The following is a 20,973-nucleotide window of genomic DNA, read 5'->3' on the forward strand; positions in this document are numbered from 1 at the left end:
TAGCTAAGTTCTTCCCCAGTAAGTGAGAAGAATTTACACTTGTTGTCTCCTCACCTCATATGGGCCATGGGGTGGTATGTAGTAGTCACTGCCAGCTGAAAGCATGTACTTCTCCTGCTCTATGTCCTTGTTGTAGACTGTGGAAAGAAGGGACAGGAGGAGACGCCTGTCTTTATCATCTGTCACTCTGCCTCCATAGTTACACTCCCCTGGAAAAAGACAAAGAAAACCAGGACAAAAAACCTGAAAGTTAATGAACAAATAAAAATTGTTTTCCAATAATGTGAAACTCTAGTAATCTGGAGCTCCAAAGCTCCAGATCTTCCAAAGTTTTTAGGTTTTATACTTCAATTGATTCGATATAAATTAGACACTTGAACATCTGTGGGCCAAATGTATGTGTCTTAATATGGGAGCTTTAAGGAGCACTATGAGCTGGTCTGAGTAACTGCTACTCATGTCCCAGAATTCTTTTTCATAGAGCTAATCATAACATTAACAAAAATCAAGAATGACAAGGCTGACAAAAAAGCAGCTTATCTCCCCAAAGAAAGAGAACAGAATAGCCACAGCAGCTGAGTTATTTACACACACCAACACCTCCTGCTTTAAACCCCTGAGTATTATCACATCCTCTGATGAAGTGCCAAAGCTTCCTCTGTCAGGCTCACATTGATCAGTGAAGGTGAACCAGAGGCCACCAATGGTTTTATCTGATGTTATGAAGCAAAGACCAGGAGGTTTGCTGGACCATCAGTAATTGTAGCCATATTCAAGTCAAAACAAGAATGACATCTGAGGGTTTGGGATCCAACTCCAATTACAGTCCAGCTCCAACATCCATCCAATAACATCCACAGTGGATGTGGAAGGCCAGAAAAACAAACCAGTGTGGAATCCACTCAATTTGTCAAGAACTCACCAATTTATCAGCTGAAAGTGCCCAGCAATGTCAATGAACACATGTGAGGGGATGTAATGTCAGTACCTGTTAGATAGGTCAGAGCTTCAAATGGGATTTCTTCATACTCGTTCAGAAACATCTGGATCTGTTGCATACTAATTCTGAGGTCAGACTCATTGAATTCATATGGAATATTCCAACCTGTTCAATTTAGAAAAGATACACAGGGCAGTGGTGCAATGTACTGACAGCTGGGCTCAGGAAATGCTGGTGTTGGTACTACACTGCTGCTACAGAGCTGAAGATACAACTGCCAGATAATCTAAAAGAAGCCTGGAATATACCAGGCTGTTTATTAAGCATAGAAACTTGGGCATCATTATATCCTGAAAATTTTATTGTACCTGCTTGTACTTTAAGCTAATCTGTTGCTATCTGGACACAATGAGGAGTTTTAATTCATTTATTGATTACAATTTTTAATCTGTCCCTCTATCAACACTGTTTGCAGATGACATTCACAGTAACTGTAAAACAAAACAAGAAAGCAAGCAAGCAGACAAACAAATAGGAACATACTCCACATAAAAGAATCTTTCAGAAAGCCTAAATCCCTAGTGCAAATCAAAAATAGGGCTATTGATGCAACTATCCTTCTTCACCCAGATAGGTGGCCATGTTAGCAGTAGACATTATGTTAGAAAATGGTCTCTAGAAAATTTAGTTTTCACTCTAAAGCAATAAATGAGTGTTTTCATACTGTAAGTTTAGTGCTTATTTAAACAGCTGATTATTAATGACAGTTGATTTCAGTCAAAATATAACATTTCCTAACACCAGTCTGTTACAAGGAAGATAGACTTAGCTGGAATGGAAGACTGAGAACTTCATTTACACAAGTGCAGAACATAAACTTTATACAGCTATAAAAATGGAATCTCTAAGTCCATACATTTCTATGCTATACAGAAATTCTATATGGTTTTCTACATATTTGAAGATTACAGAAAAAGCTGAAGAAGAAAACTTATGAATACATATCTTTTCATTGCTATGTTATAAACAACACACTGCAGCTCCACAGATTTGTTTCACACCAAGTAAATACATGCACTAGGTTTGATAAAACAAAGTATGCACATAAGTAACAAAATCAGAATAGAAGAAGGCATATTTTTAATTACAAGAATTTAAAGCGGATCTGAACTTGATTGTTAGTAAGAACTACAGTAATAAGGAATAATTTAGTAAGCTATAATTTCACGTAACTACTGTATAATATATTTATTAGGAAAAATAGTATTTTCTAGTCTTCCCCAGGGTAATACTTTTAGTAGCTTCAAAAGTAGCTTTGGCTGAATAAGAATCCCTCCAAATAACAGCTTTTAGACTTTATGATGTTCTGTGCAATGCAGATTGCACTCTTGTAATTCTGTTAACAATGCTGCCTTTTAACAGACTCCAGCAATGCATTTTGAAAGCACAAATTTTTTTCTAAATGAGGCAAAATAATCTAAAACTTACCAAGTGGGCCAAAGTTTCTCCTTTCCTGCACAACAGCATGGAAAAAGCAAAGGCCAAAAAGCAGTTTTTGCCACATTTTTGGCTTTTGGCAGCTTTTAAAAAACACAGGGTCGGATATGGGATCATTCAGGTATGAGCGAAGGAGGTTCACTCTAACACCTTTAGGAGGCTCATTTGTCATTTTGATGCCATTCTGGAGGATACTAACAGGAAACTTTTCTGATGGATAACTAGTTAACCACAACCTAAAAAGAAGTTTGAAAAGCACATTATTAAAAATTCATATATGGGAAGAGAAGTAGTAGTAATAATAAAATAAAATAATATAAAATAAATAATATAAAAATAAAATCAATAATATAATTCTGCATCTTAATGTTTAGAAGACTAAATTTTACTACTTGCTTAACTATTAAGCTAACATCTAAATTTGGTCTAAAATGCAGGCAATAAAGTAGATTATACTGGGCAGGTAGAAAAGATGACCTCTTAATTATGGATCTTTATTTTATCACTGCACATAAATTATATGAATATCATACTTAGGCATTCTTACAGAAGTTATTTTAATTTCTTTTTAGTAGTGTCTTCAGCAAACAGGAAATACATTAAAAACTGCAAAATACTAAAATCCTACCTGAACTTATCATTGGTATTCTCAGGCACTATGACTTCCTCACAGATTTTTTCCAAGGCAGGCATCCAGCTGGTTGCAAGATGGCAGTTTTGTAACACTACCCAGGTTCCATCAGTAATAGCCTGGTAAATCATTTTTTCTGCTATTGGGCCCTGGCCCTGGCCAAGTGAAACCGTTTGAATGCTTGAACTTCCCATGCTCACATCATCAGCAAATTTTAGCAAACCTATGGTGGCAAGTTTTATACATGCAAACAAAGACAAAGTCTATTAGAAAGTAGAATATGTTATATTCATCATTTTTATAATGTAATTAAAGGAGAAAATTCAACAAATATTTTACTCAATTAAAAACAAACAAACAAAAAAAAAACCCTCAAAACCCAGAAGTGGTATCATATGCTGTGTCAGTCACTGTGTCTCTGAGGCATATACTAAAATTTAGGGATACAAGATATTAATTTTAAAAGAACCCAACCCCAAAACTATCCAGGTTAAATGGCTGACCTCTTCTTTGGCCCCAAGTGTTCAGTTCAAGGCTGCACAGGAGCCTTTATTGCATAGGTACAATTGTTTATGGGGGTTGAACTTCAAATTGGAACTTTAGATCTGGCTAAAAATAGCCAGCTTTGCTATCAAAATCAGTACTTTCTGGAAATACATCCTTATGGTATGGCTCCATGTCACAATTCTATTGGCAGAAAACCAGATTTAAAAATAATCTGTGTGGTTATACTTTAAAGGACATTTAACAAATGTGTTTTTAAGTGTGGCCTATAAACCATTTAATTAATAACTGAGAGGGAGGAAATTTACTGGAGGAGCGGTTGCAATAAAGACTGGGGCAAACCTCCAACACCCACTGAAAGAATTGTAATGCAAGTACAAATTATAAACTGGTCTGGATGCTACAATCTGTTAGATCCCCAAATTGCTGCTCAGAGACCAAGACATTTCATCACCACTGCTTTTATTCCACCCTCTAACAATTTTACTATCACTGTTTGCATATGGGCAGATGCCAATGTTTGAAATTCCATCATTGCTGTATTGTACTTTACAGACATTTTAAAGATAAATGAGGGGGCCTACACTATTAATGGTTTAGTCAGACTCAGTGACATTTAACCAGATGAAAAAAGATTTTTTAATACCAATCTCACCTGCCATAGGATCAGCACCAGGTGATAATATAAAAATCAAAGGGGCACAACAATTTGAATCACTGTAGCTTCTTCCAAGATCAAATGTAGGTGGTTCAATAAACGTTCGTCCCATGTTTTCCACAATGAAGATCTGCACTGCTGGGATAATTTTGTCAGGTCGCAGACACCTGAGAATAACCATGCGATCTAACCCCGTCAGTGAGCCCCAGGTGCCTGGAAAGGTTTCTTCATGGGGTCTGACAGAGTCATAGATTGGCTTCCACTCAGAAGAATTGTCTCTTACGTGTTCCATTAGTCCCTGGAGGTTTGTCAGGCAAGATGCACGCACGAGCTCAGCCCATGATTTGTTAGACAGCCAGTCTGGAGCTGGATTGGGGTGAGGATTATCAAGAGCAACACCTCCTGTCAGTAGGAAACGCCAAACCACATCATCTATCTTGCCTTTTCCCTTCATAATGCCTACTGTTAGAAGGAAGGAGAATAACAGCTTGTCCTTTTCAAACAGTGAACGACAGACATTATTATAGATGCTTACTGTGAAATGGTCAGTTATACTTTTAATTCTCTCGTATAGTCGTCCACTCTTTCTGCTTTTAGCAATAGATTGAACATACAAGTTAATGAACCAAATCAGTGAATACTGGTACATAGGTTCAATGTTGGCCAGATCAGAGATGCAGAAGAAGACAACAGCTGAATGAACAGCAACTGGCTTATACCCCATTCGAGTAGAATCTATTTCCTTCTCAGTTACAGAGGCAATTTTTTGCTTTTCAGAGATTTCTGCAGATAACTCTTTGGATGAAGACAAAATATTAATTGCTGTTTCATCCTCTAAGATGTTGCCTTCTGAATGAGAAAGGACCTCCAAGATTTTATCTTCTATTTCCTTTAGTTGTTTCTTATTGGCTGCACTTTCTACAATGAGTTGGTTTTTCTTTTCTTCTAGCTCAGGCTTTTCCTTTGCAGCTACAATTCCAAGAAGCTGGTCTTGAAGACCCAAAGGTGTAATCATGAAATTGAGTAGACAAACTTTCACAGCCACTTCAGGATAATAATGAGGATTTCTTAAATGGGTTGTCATGTAAAACCTAAAATCTCTTGAATATTCAATTATATTTTCCCCTAATTTCATGTATTCTACTCCTTGTTGTTTGAATGTTTGCTTTAATAAAATAGGTTCTAAGAAAGCATCTAATTCTTCACCAATATTTTCTAGCAAGACTGGTGTTCCAAGCTGAAGAGCAGTTTCTAATGTCCTCACATAATGTGTGTCGGATAATTTGATAACTGCCAGCTTGTTAGTTTTCTCCATGTTTTTTATCCACTTGTTAGCTTGCCTTTGAGGATCTATCATTAAAGCCCATCTTCTTGAGTTAGAAACAATTACACCATTGTCAATGGAAAAAGAATCAACTGGCAATCCAGCAATCTGCCATGCACGGATTTTGACTGGATCCCCTAATGTATTACTTAAGCTAAAATCACTGGAGCATGGAATGTTCTTTTCAATGCACAGATCCTGCCACTGCTTTTGACATTTTAGGCGATAATCGACAGTAAAGGCTCCCAAATAAGCCACAGTTCCTGATGACAACAACACATCCCCTACTAGGTCTATGTACTGAATTCCTAATAACCGTGCCGCTTCTGTCCACCTCTCCTTCTCTCCACCCAGGCCACTGATCAGCTGTTCAGCTCTCACCAGCTTTTGTGAACAACGTTCAATATTATTCTCTAAGTCTCTCTTCCGGTTGTTCATTTCGTCAAACTCATCTTGCAAAGCCTGAAGGCGATCAACAACCTCCTTAAGTTCTGCTTGCTTCACTTGCAGCTTCTGCATTTGAACATCCAGTATTGCCTCAGCCTCTTGCAAACGCTCGCGCTTTGGGGCAACCACTTTCTGAACACGGTCGTAGACCTCCATGGCTCGCACCCACTTGCAAAGGCCTTCACAGGCAGATGAGACATTCTTTACGACCTCTGGCTGAAAATCTGGATGATTCATAAACTTCTCTCTAATTTTCTTCATTATAGCAGGCGGAATTTTATCCTTGTCAAATGACTTCAATCTGTCAAGGAATTTAATATCTGAAAGAAGTTTTTTAGCTGGCCCCCAGAAGTCTTCAATCATTTTCCCTATATTGCAAATAAGACTAAAATCAGGTTCAATACATGCATGTTCAAACTGAAAATAATAATTTGAAACACAGTATGGAGAATTAACATCAATGATATTGCAATGGAATTTTACTATGCAAAGACTATTAAATAGTTTGGGAAAATCATTACCTAAATGAATTCATACAGGAAATTCAGCATCACTAGCAAATATTGTATTTATTAACTGCATGTTAATTCTAAATCAACCAAGCACATTCAGGGAAAGAAATTACTATACAGTCTTTCTTAGCATTGTCTATTAGATAAATTAATAACTGTGGAAGTATTCCGTCTTAATCTAGATAAGACCATTTTGGATGAAAGGCATTTATATAATTCTTATTTTTAATGATGAAGGGCTGAACTGTATAGGTATAAGGCAGGAAAAAAGTGAAAGAAAAAGGTCACTTTCCTACCTTGTAAATCCTGTGCAATCCCACAATAACAACATCAAACCACACAAGAAAAATCTTGCTAGAATAATCTGTGGCAGAGGTATAACTAGAATTCCCTCCCCCTGCATAACTGATAGTTCGGAAGCAGGGATTAGAAGGGGAAACACAGGTAGATGGTGCACAGCACACCTCCAGAACCCTGAGTTCCTCAAGGCAATGCAAATCTCAAGGTTGGGTCAAAACAAGTTGAAGAGAAGCCTGTGCTGGTGACTGGGATCATATTTACAAATCTTGTACAACAGTGTCAGGCAAGGGCAGTATGTTAGCATGGTAAAAGCAGCTCTTCACTACTCAGTGTACCTGTCACTGCCAGCAAAATGCACCCCCAGTGCACACAGCTGCATTCATGCCAGAAGCACCTCAGCAGCACACCACAGCAGCACCCACACATTCCTGGGGCAGGGATAACAAAAGCTGTGCCATTACCGCTGCCACTGGGGTCAGGTTTCCTCTCTGGTTTAATTGACCTCATGATACAGATACTCTCCATGACGAGTTTGACAGGACCAGGTGGATTCTGCATGGATTTCACAAGAGTGATGTCAGAAGGATTCAGGGTGTTAAGAGCTGCCTCTGCTGCAGCCAGAGCTGGCAGAGCCTCTGCAAGGTCTGCTTCACATTCATCCTGTTAAGACATGGGGCAGAAAGCTGTAAACCTTCTTGCAATACCAGGCTGCAGCCTGACCACCCCACTACAGCACAGCCTCACAGAACCTTCTCTCTTCTTCAGTAGCCATTAAATAGACTCTTCACAACATTGTGTTTCTAGGAGAGAAAACTAATTTCACAATTTGACTGTACAGTTTGAAGAGGGAAGGTTTGTAGATAAATTAGGAACTTCCATAAGCTGAAGTGATAGTTGAAAAAGTCAGACAAGCTTTCAAGATCAAAGTCTCTCTGGTTTAGCAATGAGAATTAAAATAAAGATTAGATACAGTTGTTCTTACAGTTAAATCTTAACAGTAAATTAGCACAGTTAAATCTTACAGTGCTGATCAAATGAAAAATGGATACTGTGCAGCTTAAATTCTTTATCATATACTCTGATCTCAGCAATTATCCATATTAAATATCACTGACATTTCCAGCTAGTTACAGAAAAAGTATTGTGGAATCTTGAGTCTTCCCACAGGAAATTCTGTGTTACAGACGTCTGGCTATGGCACTACCTCTAAAGTTATGCCTAATAGGACTACATGCAGCATATGCCAAATTACCTCAGCTAACTCTACATTAACTGTTTTTGGGCCTGGAAGCAGTATAAACTCATTATTCAATCTATTGAAAATGAGAATATATTAGTAGAGAAATAAAAGCTATGCAACTTTTGGAACATGAACTAGAAGGGAAGTTATGCAGGATGGTGAGATGCAGTCAGAGTCCAAACAGCCTAAATTTACTGTGTTTATATTAAGAGCATGTCATTCATCATCTGCAATTTCATTACTTTAAGAGCTTGGCTCACCCCATTAACACATCATCACATCATCACAGCTCCCATTTACTTGGAACCCATGTGCTCCAGACTCAAGCCCTTGTGCTCTACCTTAATACCCTGAGCAACAGCAGCTGCATCATTGGCCTCTTTTTCATCTGCTGACACTATTGCCTTTTTTGCATCTACTTCAACTGTTTCCTTTTCAATCTTGACCATCATTTTATCTGTTTCTGCAGATGTTTTAATCAGCTCAGGCTGAAGGTCAGTCAGTTCCTTCTGCATGTCTGCAACCTGATGAATACAATAGGAAATCAAGAAAAAGTCTGCATCAAGAGAAGCCAAACACTGCATTCATTTCATATCTTGATATCTTAGGAATAAAGATTTGAAGACCCTATAGTAATACACTAAAAAAAGAACATTTCACCTAAAGAATTAATAGTTCTCTAGTTTATTTTTACTAAAAGATGTTTCATTTAACTGATTAGATTTTAAAGGTATATTTATCATCAGCTATGCAATATACTTGTGTTAAGATTCATTAATGTCAATAATGAGAAATATATTGATTAATTCTATTTTTTTCTTCAGTCAATTTCAGATAATGAAAATCCAAATAATCCTTTAGTGCACAGGTGGAAAACAAAATCCAAAAGAAACCTGGAATGGAACACAGAATTAGTGACAGCAACAGCTGCAAACTGGATCTTCTTCATTCAGCAAGTATCTCAAAGCCCTTTTAGTTTGTATCTTGGAAGGATCAATCCCTGGATCACATGGGTTGAAAAAGAAATTATTTATCTGGAACCTGATCAATTTTCTACTTGGAATCTACTCAGGAATTAATGTTTAGTATTGTCTTGCAATGTTTTTCAATTTCTCCCCTATTTTGGAAAGAGTAATAGGTACTAGAATACTGAGGTGGATTGTCCATATAAGGTTTTGAGAAAATAATGAAATTTATAATATTTATTCCTTCAACATTTAATGAGTACCTTCATTTTAACTTTGTTTTCTATTAAGAGCTATAATCCAAATGTAGAAATCACAGTTTCTTCAACTCACTAAGCAGAAATCTAACTTTTCCTGCTGGCTTCCTACAGAAAACTATCAATAGCATCATGAACATAGTAAAGAAAATAAAAGTTTTATTTTTATAAGTTTCAACCATACAGACCCCACACTGAAGTATGCATTTGGCACATATTCAGCATTTTCATCTGAAACTTACTTGTGAAGATGCAAATTCAAGCTTTTCAAGTCCCACAAGATAACGGGTCCTCATCATGTCGACTTCTTCCCTTTTCCTGTTCAGCAGGGTCTTGAAGGTGAGAATCAGTTCCACGTAGGAAGTTGGTGTCACGTAGTTGTGTCTGCGTAGCGTAGCGTAGTAGCCATCAGAGAGTTCTCTCACACTTTCTTGGAAATATTGGCACACTGACACAACCCTAGGGCAAAAATTTTCCATGTTACTTTGAAAATACAGTCTGTCTTTTTTACTACTCTCAAAAAATCACTCTTAAGCTTATAAAGTCGTATTAGTGTTAGGGAAGGCAGAAATGTGTTTTCCCCATTATTAGGAATATTTTGGACTCCTCTCAAACAGTGGTCTGATTTTCAGAAACATCAGATACATATGTCTTGGTATCTTTGACTTGCACTGAAATCCCAGAGTTGGCTTAGCTTTGTCCATGTATAAGGACAGATCAAATACACTGGGTGCACGAGGGGCAGGGGAACAAACTTTTGCTTCATATGTTTCTTAAGAGATAAATTCATACTCTTTTCTAATGTCATCTTTGAGCTCAATATCCTCTAAAAACTTGTGAGCAACCATTTCCAAAGCATCTGTAGGCCAGGTTTGGAACCAATCAATGGTGCAGCAGTTTATCAGTGAAGGGAACATCCGTAATCGATTCCGAAATGCGTCTCCAATAGGACTCATGGCTACAAAAATAAAAACATGATTGTTAGCCAAGTTTCTTTGCAGTTAGGAAGCAGAAAAACAAATAAATCTAAATAAAAACATTCTAAGAAATAATGCATTGTATACAGACCTAAGACAATATGCAAATTTTTCTTCACCCTTTCAATAAAATAACTGTACATAGCAAGGGGCGTGGCTTCAATTTTCCTGTTCTCCATCCTTGCTGCACTTTGCATTTTCTCAACAATTTCAGCTTTCTCATCTGCTGCAAAGATATTAGGCACATCCCCAGTATTTAAAAGCATGTTGATATCTTCTACAAATGATTCATCCTTTATTTGATTATCGCAGAACAAAAAGGACATATTGTTGTTACCAACACCTGTTTTCAGCATGACTTGTTTAATATCATCTTTCCATTCACTGATGCCATAGGACTTGGTAATTTCTATCTGGAAGAGCTCAAAGGAATTCATGAAGGTGGCAAGCTTGGTCGCGCTCTGCCGGCCGCTCCCACCAACGCCCACCAACAACAGGTGTCCATTATCCTGTTTCAGTACCCTGCATATCCTTGAGATGTGCTCAATAGCAAACTGGAACATGACCAGAGACATGGGAGCCTTGCTGATATTGTTGTATTCCTCAAGGTAGAATTCCATCACACTTGTCAGCTGCTTTAAGTCTGTGATTTCATCATAAATTTTGACAGAACTGCTTGGCTTTAAATAGTCTCCAAAGAACAGGCCACGAATACTATCATCAGTGACTATTCCAGTAGGTGAAAGATGACTCAGTACCTAGGAAAAAGACAAGAATCAACAGATAATTCTAGCTATTAGAGGATTATTTTCCTTAACATCATAATAATCCTTATCTACATAGCATTAGTACTGCAAAAAGCACTGTTTTTCACTGTTCTGGTTTCAGCCTTGGTCTAGAAAATAATACTGCAGTTTCTACATAGGCACACCTCACAGAGAGATACTGCTGTCAAATATAGGACTAGTTCTAAAAAGGCTTCTCAGAAAGGTACCCACTACACTCACTGGATCATCCAAATAATTATCTTGGGTAAAAGCACAGATAAATGCTGTGCAAGACATTTATTCCATTCCAGTTGGTCCTTTGGAATGGACCAACTTGATGATATTTGTATCAATACAGAATCTCTCAGAAGTTCTGAATCATTCTTATATGAATGCTGAACAGAAGAGTATCCATATTTTTTTAATTCACTGGTCAAAATATTGCAAAATGTCTCCAATAACAACTTAATCTCAATGTTTAAGTATTTAAGTATTTCTGAAAATGCATCAGTATCACCTTGGTCCCAGCACATTACCCAAAAATACCTTATTAAAGTTCTGTTTGAAGCTATTTAATGTTGTCTCTTGTACCATCTGAAAGAAAACATTCTTGTCATCCTCATCAACCAAGCGATCATAGAAAACTCTGTAAACCTCATGAACCCAAAGTCTGATCAGTTTATCTCCATCCTGAAAATGTAAATACAAAAAAATAGGTAAATATAGCTCAGGCAGGATTTATTCAAAAAGAAAAGGTTAGAAATGTCCATCTGGACTCTGCTATACCTTGTACTAAACTCAGTGGGAATCTTTTGATCCCAAGCCATTCAGCACATGGCCCAGCATCTGCTAACTTAACTGGATTCCTCACCTAGTTACCATCTTGTCCTTCCTGCCAGCACAAACTGGGACTCTCGTGTCAAAGCATTTTTCTCTACTATATCAAATGAAATTGTTTTAACAAAATGACCGCTCTCTCCCTCAGAGACAGACAGAAAACACATAACTAGGAATTCAGGGACTATTCTGATCTTAAACGCTGTAAATCTATTGAAATCACAGTTCATGTATTATGAAAATAATTTAATTTTTTCAGTGCTCTCTCCTACATCAACATAATTAAACTACAACTTACTTGCAAATGAGTGTGTGGACAGAGCAGAACTCCTTTAATAACCCTGGAAAAATCCCGCAGATTAAAGACATAGTGGGATTTTGAGGGAGTTGGAAGAAAATTATCCACTGCCAATTTATAAAGCACTGATGTCGCTTGGACCATCATCTTACCCAGCCTTAAGAAGGAAAAGAAATACAATTGTAACTTCTGCAGATAAATCACGGGGAAAAGACAACAAAGGTGCTACAGGAAATAGATCCCATTACCTCAAAAATGAAGCATCAAAGCCTTTGCCAAAGTGCCAGTCAGTAACTGCAGTAAATATCTTGCTTAAAATATCATCATTGAAAGAACAGATAGAGACAATGTTCAAGTGCCGTGTGAAGCGTCCTATAAGACACACAGAAGGATGCAGAGAGATTTGAATCTTCAAATATTTTTCCACCTTTCAGCTACCGTCTTCTAGGTTTGCCTGTTACTAAAAGAACATTTGAATCTGGTACAAGCTTCATTATTTTGATTCTGGCAAATTTTTTCCCTAGCACTGAAGCAAAAGAAATATAAACTGGTTTACATTTTCTATCAGTATTTAACTGATAGAAATTTAAGTATTTAACAACTGTTTTGAATATGTAAAACATGAATCTCCATTAAAAGGCCGCTATTACCCAATTTAAAATTTCAGCTCACCTCAGCCTTCTTGATTATATGACACAGTAAAAACTTTACAAAGTCAAGTATCTTATTATTTGCTTTCACTGAAAAAAGAATCAGTCTATACATGAGTATATTTTAGAAATTTAGCTATATCAGAAGGGTTATTTTCAGAAAGCCTCTTTAGAACACATACAGTCATTTCTGTATCACGGTGTTTATAAGAAGCAAAGCAGCACGAAGTGCCTTATAACAATGCAGCTGTATATAGTCTATAACAATGTAGCTGCAGCTACATTAGGACTTTTATTTACATAATTTTTTCATTAGAAAATACAACCTCCTTTATGGTGCTGTGACAGGAATCATGGACTTGCAGGTGACATTCTTGTAAATAAATGCAGGCAGCCTACCTTAGCAGCAGGAGATACAACTTCAGAAAAGACTTGCCAGAGACATGGCAAGCAGATGTATTCTCCCTCCCTTTTCCAAGAACAGAAAACTGAAATATCCTCCATTGCTAATTTTAGAATAAATTTTGACATTCACAATTTAATCAACACTAAACACATTTTCTAATGTTGATTAAACTCCCTCTGGTAAAGGTATAGATTTGAACTTGAACATAACAGACCTGTACTTGGAATGACCCACTCAGTGAATGCACCTGTAGATACACCAGTCACAGATAAATGTAGAATTTGCCATCAACAAACCTGAACCCACCCCTTAACTTCAGTCAGCTAGATAACCACCTGCCACAGGTGTATTTCCTACCTGTAATGTCATTCCTGCCTCCCCCAGGGGGACCCATAGCTGTGACAAGCAGGACATCTATGATACTGATGTGGGATGCATCTTTCCTGTCGTACCAGTGCCCATGATCAATCCATTGCCTGAGAAGCTCAATAGCTGGCTGAGCTCCATACATTTCCTTTTCAGGCATATTTAGGTCATCTGTGGAGAACACAAACATTGAATAAAAATCCTCAGTGTTTAGGAATTCAGTTTTCTTCTAAGAAGGAAAAATAACTGAACTAGAGGTAGAAAAAGACAATGTGTTGTTATTCCTGCTTCCCATTGAACTAACCAAAATCAAATAACATTACACCTCACAGGCATAATTAGGGGTGATGGATTAACTTAGTGTGGCTGGTGATTTTGTTTTATTTCATGCCATGTCCCACTGCAACTCTAAGAACTATTCTGAAGACAACCACCACTTAGATCTCTCAACAAGAGCAATGCTAATCCTTTGGTGATCCCTGTGGGTTCCTTCCAACTCAAGAGATTCTAGAATTCTCTGAATGCCTGAAAAAAGCACTAAGGCAATCCAAATTTATTAGTCTCTTTGCCTAAACCCAGAATAGAAATTATTTTTAAAAAATTAAAAAAATATGTCTTACCCACAAAAATTATAGCTTCTTTCCCTGCTGGAGGTCCAAATAATCCTTTTCTTCTTCTGTCCAGCTTAGACATAATAATATCCTGGGTCTGGTTAGCAGAGGTTCTTGCAGAGAAGTTGATGAAACTTGGGATGTATTTTTCCTTTGGAAGTTTTAGTAGAAAGTTGTTTGTTATAGCTGTTTTTCCAGTGCCAGTGGGACCCACAAAAAGCAAAGGGACATTATGCTCCACATATGTTTTAAGAAAAAACATTTGTCTGGCAGTTTCCATTGTTGGAATGATCAGCTCAGATACCTGTTACACAGGAAAGTAAAATAAAGCATGAAAATCAAACATCTAATACCTTAATCAACATGAATATTTGCAAGCAACTACAGGAACCCTGTAGCACAAATGCATTTAAAAAATTTTCTATTTTCTGAAAACCTAAGCTATAACAAGGTTCTAGTAAATACTATGGCCCCACTCCTTGTTCAGGGCTCATACAGTCAGTAGTATTACCTATATTGTGGTTCACAGACATTATATAAAGCCTGGAGGACTACAGAGATCAGTATGGCTGAGCTGTCTTACTGGGCAAAGAGAAAGGAATACTAGAAGGAATTTTTTTTCTCTTCCTCATTTTTTATAGTTAGCAGCTGTGGATTTGATATTGAGAAAACATTTTCAGCAGCAGAATGAAATGTAGTCTTGCATCTCTCATGTACTTAATAGACAAGACAATTGCAACTACAGTGGAATAAAAAGTTGAAAAAGCTTAAGTTATCTTGAAATTTCATCTGCAGATCTCTCTTGTGCTTCTCTTCCATTCAGTTCACAGCTGCCATCAAAATCTGAGTGCCCTTATTTGGCAATGGAAGGGATCCAGCACTCTCAGTACTGCTCCCCACATCCCAAAGTAAGTCTTTTTGCTTGCTTTCTCTAATTCATACTCCAATATCAAGAGATCAACCCCTGAAAACAGAAATGAAGGCATGGAAATTCAGGCTGTGTCTTTTACCCACCATGGTTTCCCCAGTATCAAATGCTGTTAGAAAACAAAGCAGAACCCAAATTTTAACCACCAGGCAACCTCAGGGCTCCATGTGCACCTGCAGTGCTGAACTTCAGAGCTAGTGGTACTAGAATTGAGTTAAAAGCATGAAAGGGAGCTAATGAAATGTTGCAAAGCAATCATCAAACAGCCTAATATAGTTATTTATACCTCCTAATTATTTAGTCAAATAATTATTTTCCATAGTAAAGATACCAATGTGCACCTTAGCCCCTGGGGCGATAACTTGCTCTTCCTTTGTGATGTAGTCTGTCCACATGTTCCACTGCCCGTGGCCATGCTTGTTAAAATAGAAGTCATAAACACTCCCTGTTAATTGAAAAACACAACATAGGAAAACCCACTGATTAAATTATAAAAATAAACTTCAGCAATTTTAGTGTGAGATTTCCAAAACTGTGAGATAATGGAAGCTTTCTAGCACACAAAATACTCCCCCACCCCCCCCAGTCACACCCCCCACTGCCATTATCATCACCATATTATTTTAGGTCAGATTCAGCCACAGTGTTTGAGTACAACAGGAGGCATATGCTACTCCTGGTTAAAAGAGCCAGGAAAGGACACCCAACTGTGCAGCCCAAGGCTTGGCAGATGGTGACTCTGCTGCAGACTCAACATCTGCCAGGCACACTAAGTGCCAAGCTTTCTTACTGCTTTATAAAGAGCCAAGCAGTTATGAAGAAGCACCTTTTTCTGGGAAGATATTGTTTTTGTTAAGCTTCACATTTTTAGGGCGTGGGTTTTCCTCATTCATTCCATTGAGCAAGTTGCGATAAAATGAATCAAATTTTCTTCTGCTGTCTGCATCGATGATCCCTCCAATTGTCCACACCAAAGCAAAAAGGAAAAGGGCCTGCAGCCACGAGGTGATTTGATGAGGAGACATGGTTTCACTGTCCTCTTCATTGGATTCCTTTATTTCATCTAAAACACATATTTTGAATTTTAGTTAAATGCCAGTAATAACCATAAATCCCAATTCAAAATGTGTTTTTGCAAAAGTATTCTCAACATTAAGGAATTCCTTTGGTTTTTCCTTGCATCTTATAACCTACATTTTGTCCTGGAACATGGCAGGAAAAAAAAAGAAAAACTGAAATAAAAACAAGGCAGCTTAGGGTACTTACCAAGGAGAGAAGAATAGAGTTTCATTAAGCTGTAACCCAGGTGAATAGAGGATGTTTTTACAATGACTTTGCAATGATGGTCAATAAAATCCAAACAGGGCTCAACTAGCCACATAAATAAGTTATTGACCTACCAGGAGAAAAGGAAACAGCTATGTGACAATGCAGGACTCTCCACATTCCCCACTGTTCCTCAATTCAATCAAACATAAGGCATCAGAAACTGTCCAGCTTGGCAGAGGGATCAGGAAAAGGCCCGTGTGAGGCAGTACTGAAATGTTTACAGTCACACTATCACTCTCTGATGGTGAAAACAAGTTGCTTTTAGCACAGAGAAGTTTTCAGTGGGAATTCTGTTACCCAGTTACTAATCCAGACAGCAGAGCAGAAGCTCAGCCTAGAGAGACTCCTGTCTTACTTAGGCAACAACAAAATTATTCCAACAGAAACAAAGGTAAGGGTTTCATCCTCCCTTAAAAAGAGGCCCCCTACAGAGGGCCCAGCCCAGATACTGTGCCCCAGCAGGAATTCCAGCATGCTGGGGCTGACTGGTGCCTGCAGGAGTGCCACAGCATGTGGGTAAATACTCACTGTGGCTGGTGGCATCTCAAACTGGAAAACAGGACAGAACCATGACCTACCCTTTTCCCAGGGACTAGTACTCAAGGAGTTGCACTAAAAGGTCAGGCTATCTGTTGGTTAAGGAATAATTGCTTTACTCTGATGAAGTAAGAAAACTATAAAGAAAGAGCTCTTCTAGTCTTGGTACTTCTTTGGAATTTGATTCTAATTTCCTGAAAAAACTCAAAGGGAGTCTTCTCAAATCATGTAAGTTTTCTACAGCTCCAATCTTAATATCATTCCAATTATGTTACTAGATTTTAATGTCCAATAATAGGGATTTTAAATTTTCATTAAAAGCTGATTCTCATCAACACCTATTTTTATTTGCATCTACAGAAAACATCGTACAATACACAGCACAAAGAACTCTCCTTGATACAAGCAATGAGGTGAAACAGACTTTGAAGACTAAACTGTAATGGTAATAATAAAAAAGTTTTGATTCTGCATGCCTGCCTTCAAGTGGGCAAACTGTGAATGTCACCTTATAGTTAATCTTAGATTAACTTAATCTTAAATTAGACCTGTGCAAAAATGAAGTCTCGTACCAGCTCTAGGTGTTCTTCCTGCAGGTTTGGAGGCAGAGTTTTTATGTAGGAATCCTTCAGTGGCTTCCAGCCTAACTGTTGTGGGTCCATATAGATCATACCACACCTGGGAAGATCAAACACCTATGGTAGAGGAATACACGTGCAAGGTGGGGCAGTTCAAGCTTGAATGCTCTCACGTTACCTGCTGACAGTGGCTGGAGATGCCTGCTCTAAGTCCGCCGGCTCAAAGATTAAACTCATTTTTGAGCTCATCTGAATTATTTCACCACTCATTAAGCATAACTGGAAGAAGAGCATCACATAAACATGGTCTAGTCATGTCAGTGCTGATCATACAGTAAAAGCAATGTCTGTCATAAAATCACTGAACATTTCACTTAGTGTCACTCCTAATTCATTTGTATCCTTCCAATACATGATATTTTATGACCTTGTCTCAACTTTTCCCTGTCTTACTGTAAAGCTTGCAGAGACACAGAACTTTAAATAACTCTGCAAGAGAAAAGAGTTATGACCTTCAGCTTTTTAAAAATTTATTTATTCTCGACATAATTTAAGCAAGTTCAGTTTTCAGTCACAGAACTGAGTCCAAGCATTTCATCTTCCTAAAAGGGTCAATAAAAAAGTCTCAATGATCAACATCATTTCAATAAAGAAGGAGCAACACAAGGCTCCTAGGGAGAAGTAATGGGTTAATATTATCTAATACCATCTAAACCCACTCATACAACTGGGGAAATATAACAGTGCTTTTAGGCACATCAGCCTTTCCTGAATTTCACACCTCCTTTGACTAATGTAGTAACAATATTGCTACAACTAAAATTAAGTATGTTTATTCAAGGACAAGGCTACAGGCAAATATTAGGCTACCTTTTTATTATCATCCAGCACAGTGTTCATGTTCTCTATCCAAACTGCATCCACAGGGCCATCAAAAATAATCCACTTGCGATCGTCTGTGGTAGAAGATGCTTGTTCCCTGAAGGCCTTTGCAAGAATTCCATCAGACCACTCATGACTTACAGGATCAAAACTGCCATACAACTGCCCCATAGTAATGGCTTTGGGATTAATAACTTTGTATTCAACAGCAAATTCATCCATGGCATTCGCTGAGTAAAAAGGCAAATACATGAGTTTGAGAATTTTATAGGTTAGTTTTATTCAACAGCTGAACAAGATGATGCCTGAGGATCCTGATCTTGAGCTACTCTAGCTCAAAGCAAAAAACCCCAAATATTTGGCATCTAGGTAGCAGTAAATAAGAAATTTCCTTACTTGTACAAGGCAAGGAAGAAGTCTGCTGTAAAAAAACAATGAAAAAAAGAAAAAGCAGAGCAGCATAGATTTCATGTATTTATGGGAGCTACTTACAATATCCTATCAGAGCTAATTGTTTCAAGAGTATTATACACAAATAAAATGACTAACAAAATTCAGAAAAGCATAAACATAGCTATTAGTATGGCTTCCTGTTCCAGTAGATGTAGACAAAAATACTATCAGACAAACTTACCAGACAAAAATAACTCAATTAATAGAAATTCTACAGTCAAGAAAGAAGAATATAAAGACAATTAACAACCTGGGCATATCTCAGCAAAGGAAAAATAACAGTCATAGAATTGATTTCATTTAGTGAGCAGCTTGTGGCTGAACAATGTTACCTGCACACAAATCAGCCAGGGCTCCAGCCAGCACTTTGTATGAACTGGTCTTCCCACTCATAGGATCTCCCACAATCATGAAACCATGGCGCACCAGCATCATCTCGTACACCTGCCAGTGAAGGAGAGCCACTCCTTAACATGGCACAAAAGCAAGTGTTACATGTTATGTGAATGAAAATAGCAGTCACTCTCCTGCATTCAGATGTGACACAACCAAATCTCTGCACTCTGCTGGCTGCACACATTAGCTCCTTCACAGACTGTCTGAGTTACAAAATCACTATGACCAAAGCAGGCTTTTATTCCATGATTTTTACTCATTAAAATCATGACATTTGTAATAGTCCATTAATTGTTAAGGAAACTACTAGATATTCATCATGACACAGACAGTAAATGAAGAGTGTTTCTGCTCTTGTGCTTTTCCTCCCCAGAAGTACGTGAAAATAAACCTGAATAATTTTTCCAATGAACCATGGCACTGGTTGAAGATTCAATTTTTCAATATTTTCAGTTAGTGCCTTGATAAATAAGTCATAGTCTGGTGTAGGAAGAACCACTCCAGGAAACAGGTCAGATATGATACCCTGTTAAGGAAAGACAGAATAGAACATTATTTAAACACAGGCTACAAAAAGAGAAAATTCCCAAGTAAAACAATGTTCACACAGATAACAGGAGCTTAAAACCAAATGTCCTCAGCTGGATAAAACTAACTTTTAGGCAAACCATAGCCACGGAAGTATTCTATATACATGAAATAGAAATCTGTGTCTGCAGTCCTCATAAACACACTGCTATTGTAAAAAGAAGCTTAACATTTGCAAATTTGCCCCCATCAGGATTACACAAAATGATGTGAAAGTAGTTGAAAGAATTTCAGTGATTAAATAGACGGGTATGTGTTCCAAAATTTCAGAACAAGGACTCTGGCTGTGCTTGTATCCTAGCTTTTAGTCTTCAATATTGATTGCTTTGTAGCTTAACATGGTCTTTATTTTCTATTAAAGCAGCAAGCAAACAGAAACTTTGCCATTTTTATTCTGAACTCGAATTTCTAATTGACCTTAACTTAATTACCCACATCTCTTTTGGAGCACAAAGCCAGAATACAAACTTCAAAGAATGATTTCCACTAATGAAACAGCAGAAGACGATTTTTAACAAGATATCATTTAAAACATTTTGTAGAATGACTTTAAAGAACCACTGAAAGTTTGCTTTTCAAAATAATCCTAACAGAGCCAGAGTTCCTCCAGATCCATGGACTGAAATAACTGTACACTGTGGCATCATCTAGATCAAACTGTTCTAAATTAAGATAATGACCTGTTTCTCTCAGTTCTTACAATGGATCTCATCATCAGAAAACCTGAAACACACTGGTCTGATACCTTACCTGAAACAGTGGCACATCCTGGGACAAGAACTTGGCCAAATTAACATCCAGCAAAGCCCGAAGCAACAACACACTTTCATTTTCAGTTGGGTACTTCAGTTTTAGGTTCCCTGCTGCTGTCAGGACAGATTTCACCGCACGCATTCCGTAATCATAGTGGTGCTGAGATGACAACTGCTCTGAGCACAAACGGTAAGTGGCTACAATTTTCTGGGCAAGACTGTGGATAGTAAAATATTATGTAGAGTGAAAATATCTCAGCATGCAAGGAAAAAAATTTACTTTCCTGTATATACAAAGTATCTGCAGTGATTCTAAGACACAGCAGCTGACAAGATGGCCCAA

The 20,973-nt window shown here is 37.7% G+C and overlaps 1 protein-coding gene across 2 annotated transcripts in view; it reads right to left on the bottom strand.

Moving 5' to 3' along the window:
• DNAH3 (dynein axonemal heavy chain 3) overlaps positions 1-20,973 on the bottom strand; it is a 53,767-nt gene that overhangs the window by 4,056 nt on the left and 28,738 nt on the right. For both annotated transcript variants that reach the window (XM_086854693.1, XM_023936708.2), the window contains 24 exons: positions 20,629-20,848; positions 19,682-19,816; positions 19,227-19,338; positions 18,430-18,671; positions 17,738-17,838; positions 17,554-17,659; positions 16,382-16,511; positions 15,942-16,178; positions 15,457-15,560; positions 14,197-14,491; positions 13,568-13,747; positions 12,403-12,526; positions 12,155-12,311; positions 11,566-11,709; positions 10,344-11,010; positions 10,068-10,233; positions 9,518-9,734; positions 8,395-8,577; positions 7,275-7,473; positions 4,228-6,369; positions 3,066-3,291; positions 2,429-2,673; positions 989-1,105; positions 55-209 (listed from right to left, as the gene is read on the bottom strand). In XM_086854693.1, coding sequence (XP_086710819.1) covers positions 55-209; positions 989-1,105; positions 2,429-2,673; positions 3,066-3,291; positions 4,228-6,369; positions 7,275-7,473; positions 8,395-8,577; positions 9,518-9,734; positions 10,068-10,233; positions 10,344-11,010; positions 11,566-11,709; positions 12,155-12,311; positions 12,403-12,526; positions 13,568-13,747; positions 14,197-14,491; positions 15,457-15,560; positions 15,942-16,178; positions 16,382-16,511; positions 17,554-17,659; positions 17,738-17,838; positions 18,430-18,671; positions 19,227-19,338; positions 19,682-19,816; positions 20,629-20,848 — 6,604 coding nt within the window. The remainder of the gene's footprint in view (positions 1-54; positions 210-988; positions 1,106-2,428; positions 2,674-3,065; positions 3,292-4,227; positions 6,370-7,274; positions 7,474-8,394; positions 8,578-9,517; positions 9,735-10,067; positions 10,234-10,343; positions 11,011-11,565; positions 11,710-12,154; positions 12,312-12,402; positions 12,527-13,567; positions 13,748-14,196; positions 14,492-15,456; positions 15,561-15,941; positions 16,179-16,381; positions 16,512-17,553; positions 17,660-17,737; positions 17,839-18,429; positions 18,672-19,226; positions 19,339-19,681; positions 19,817-20,628; positions 20,849-20,973) is intronic.

Source organism: Cyanistes caeruleus, chromosome 17, assembly GCF_971803275.1.
Source record: "Cyanistes caeruleus chromosome 17, bCyaCae1.hap1.1, whole genome shotgun sequence".
Lineage (NCBI taxonomy): Eukaryota > Metazoa > Chordata > Aves > Passeriformes > Paridae > Cyanistes > Cyanistes caeruleus.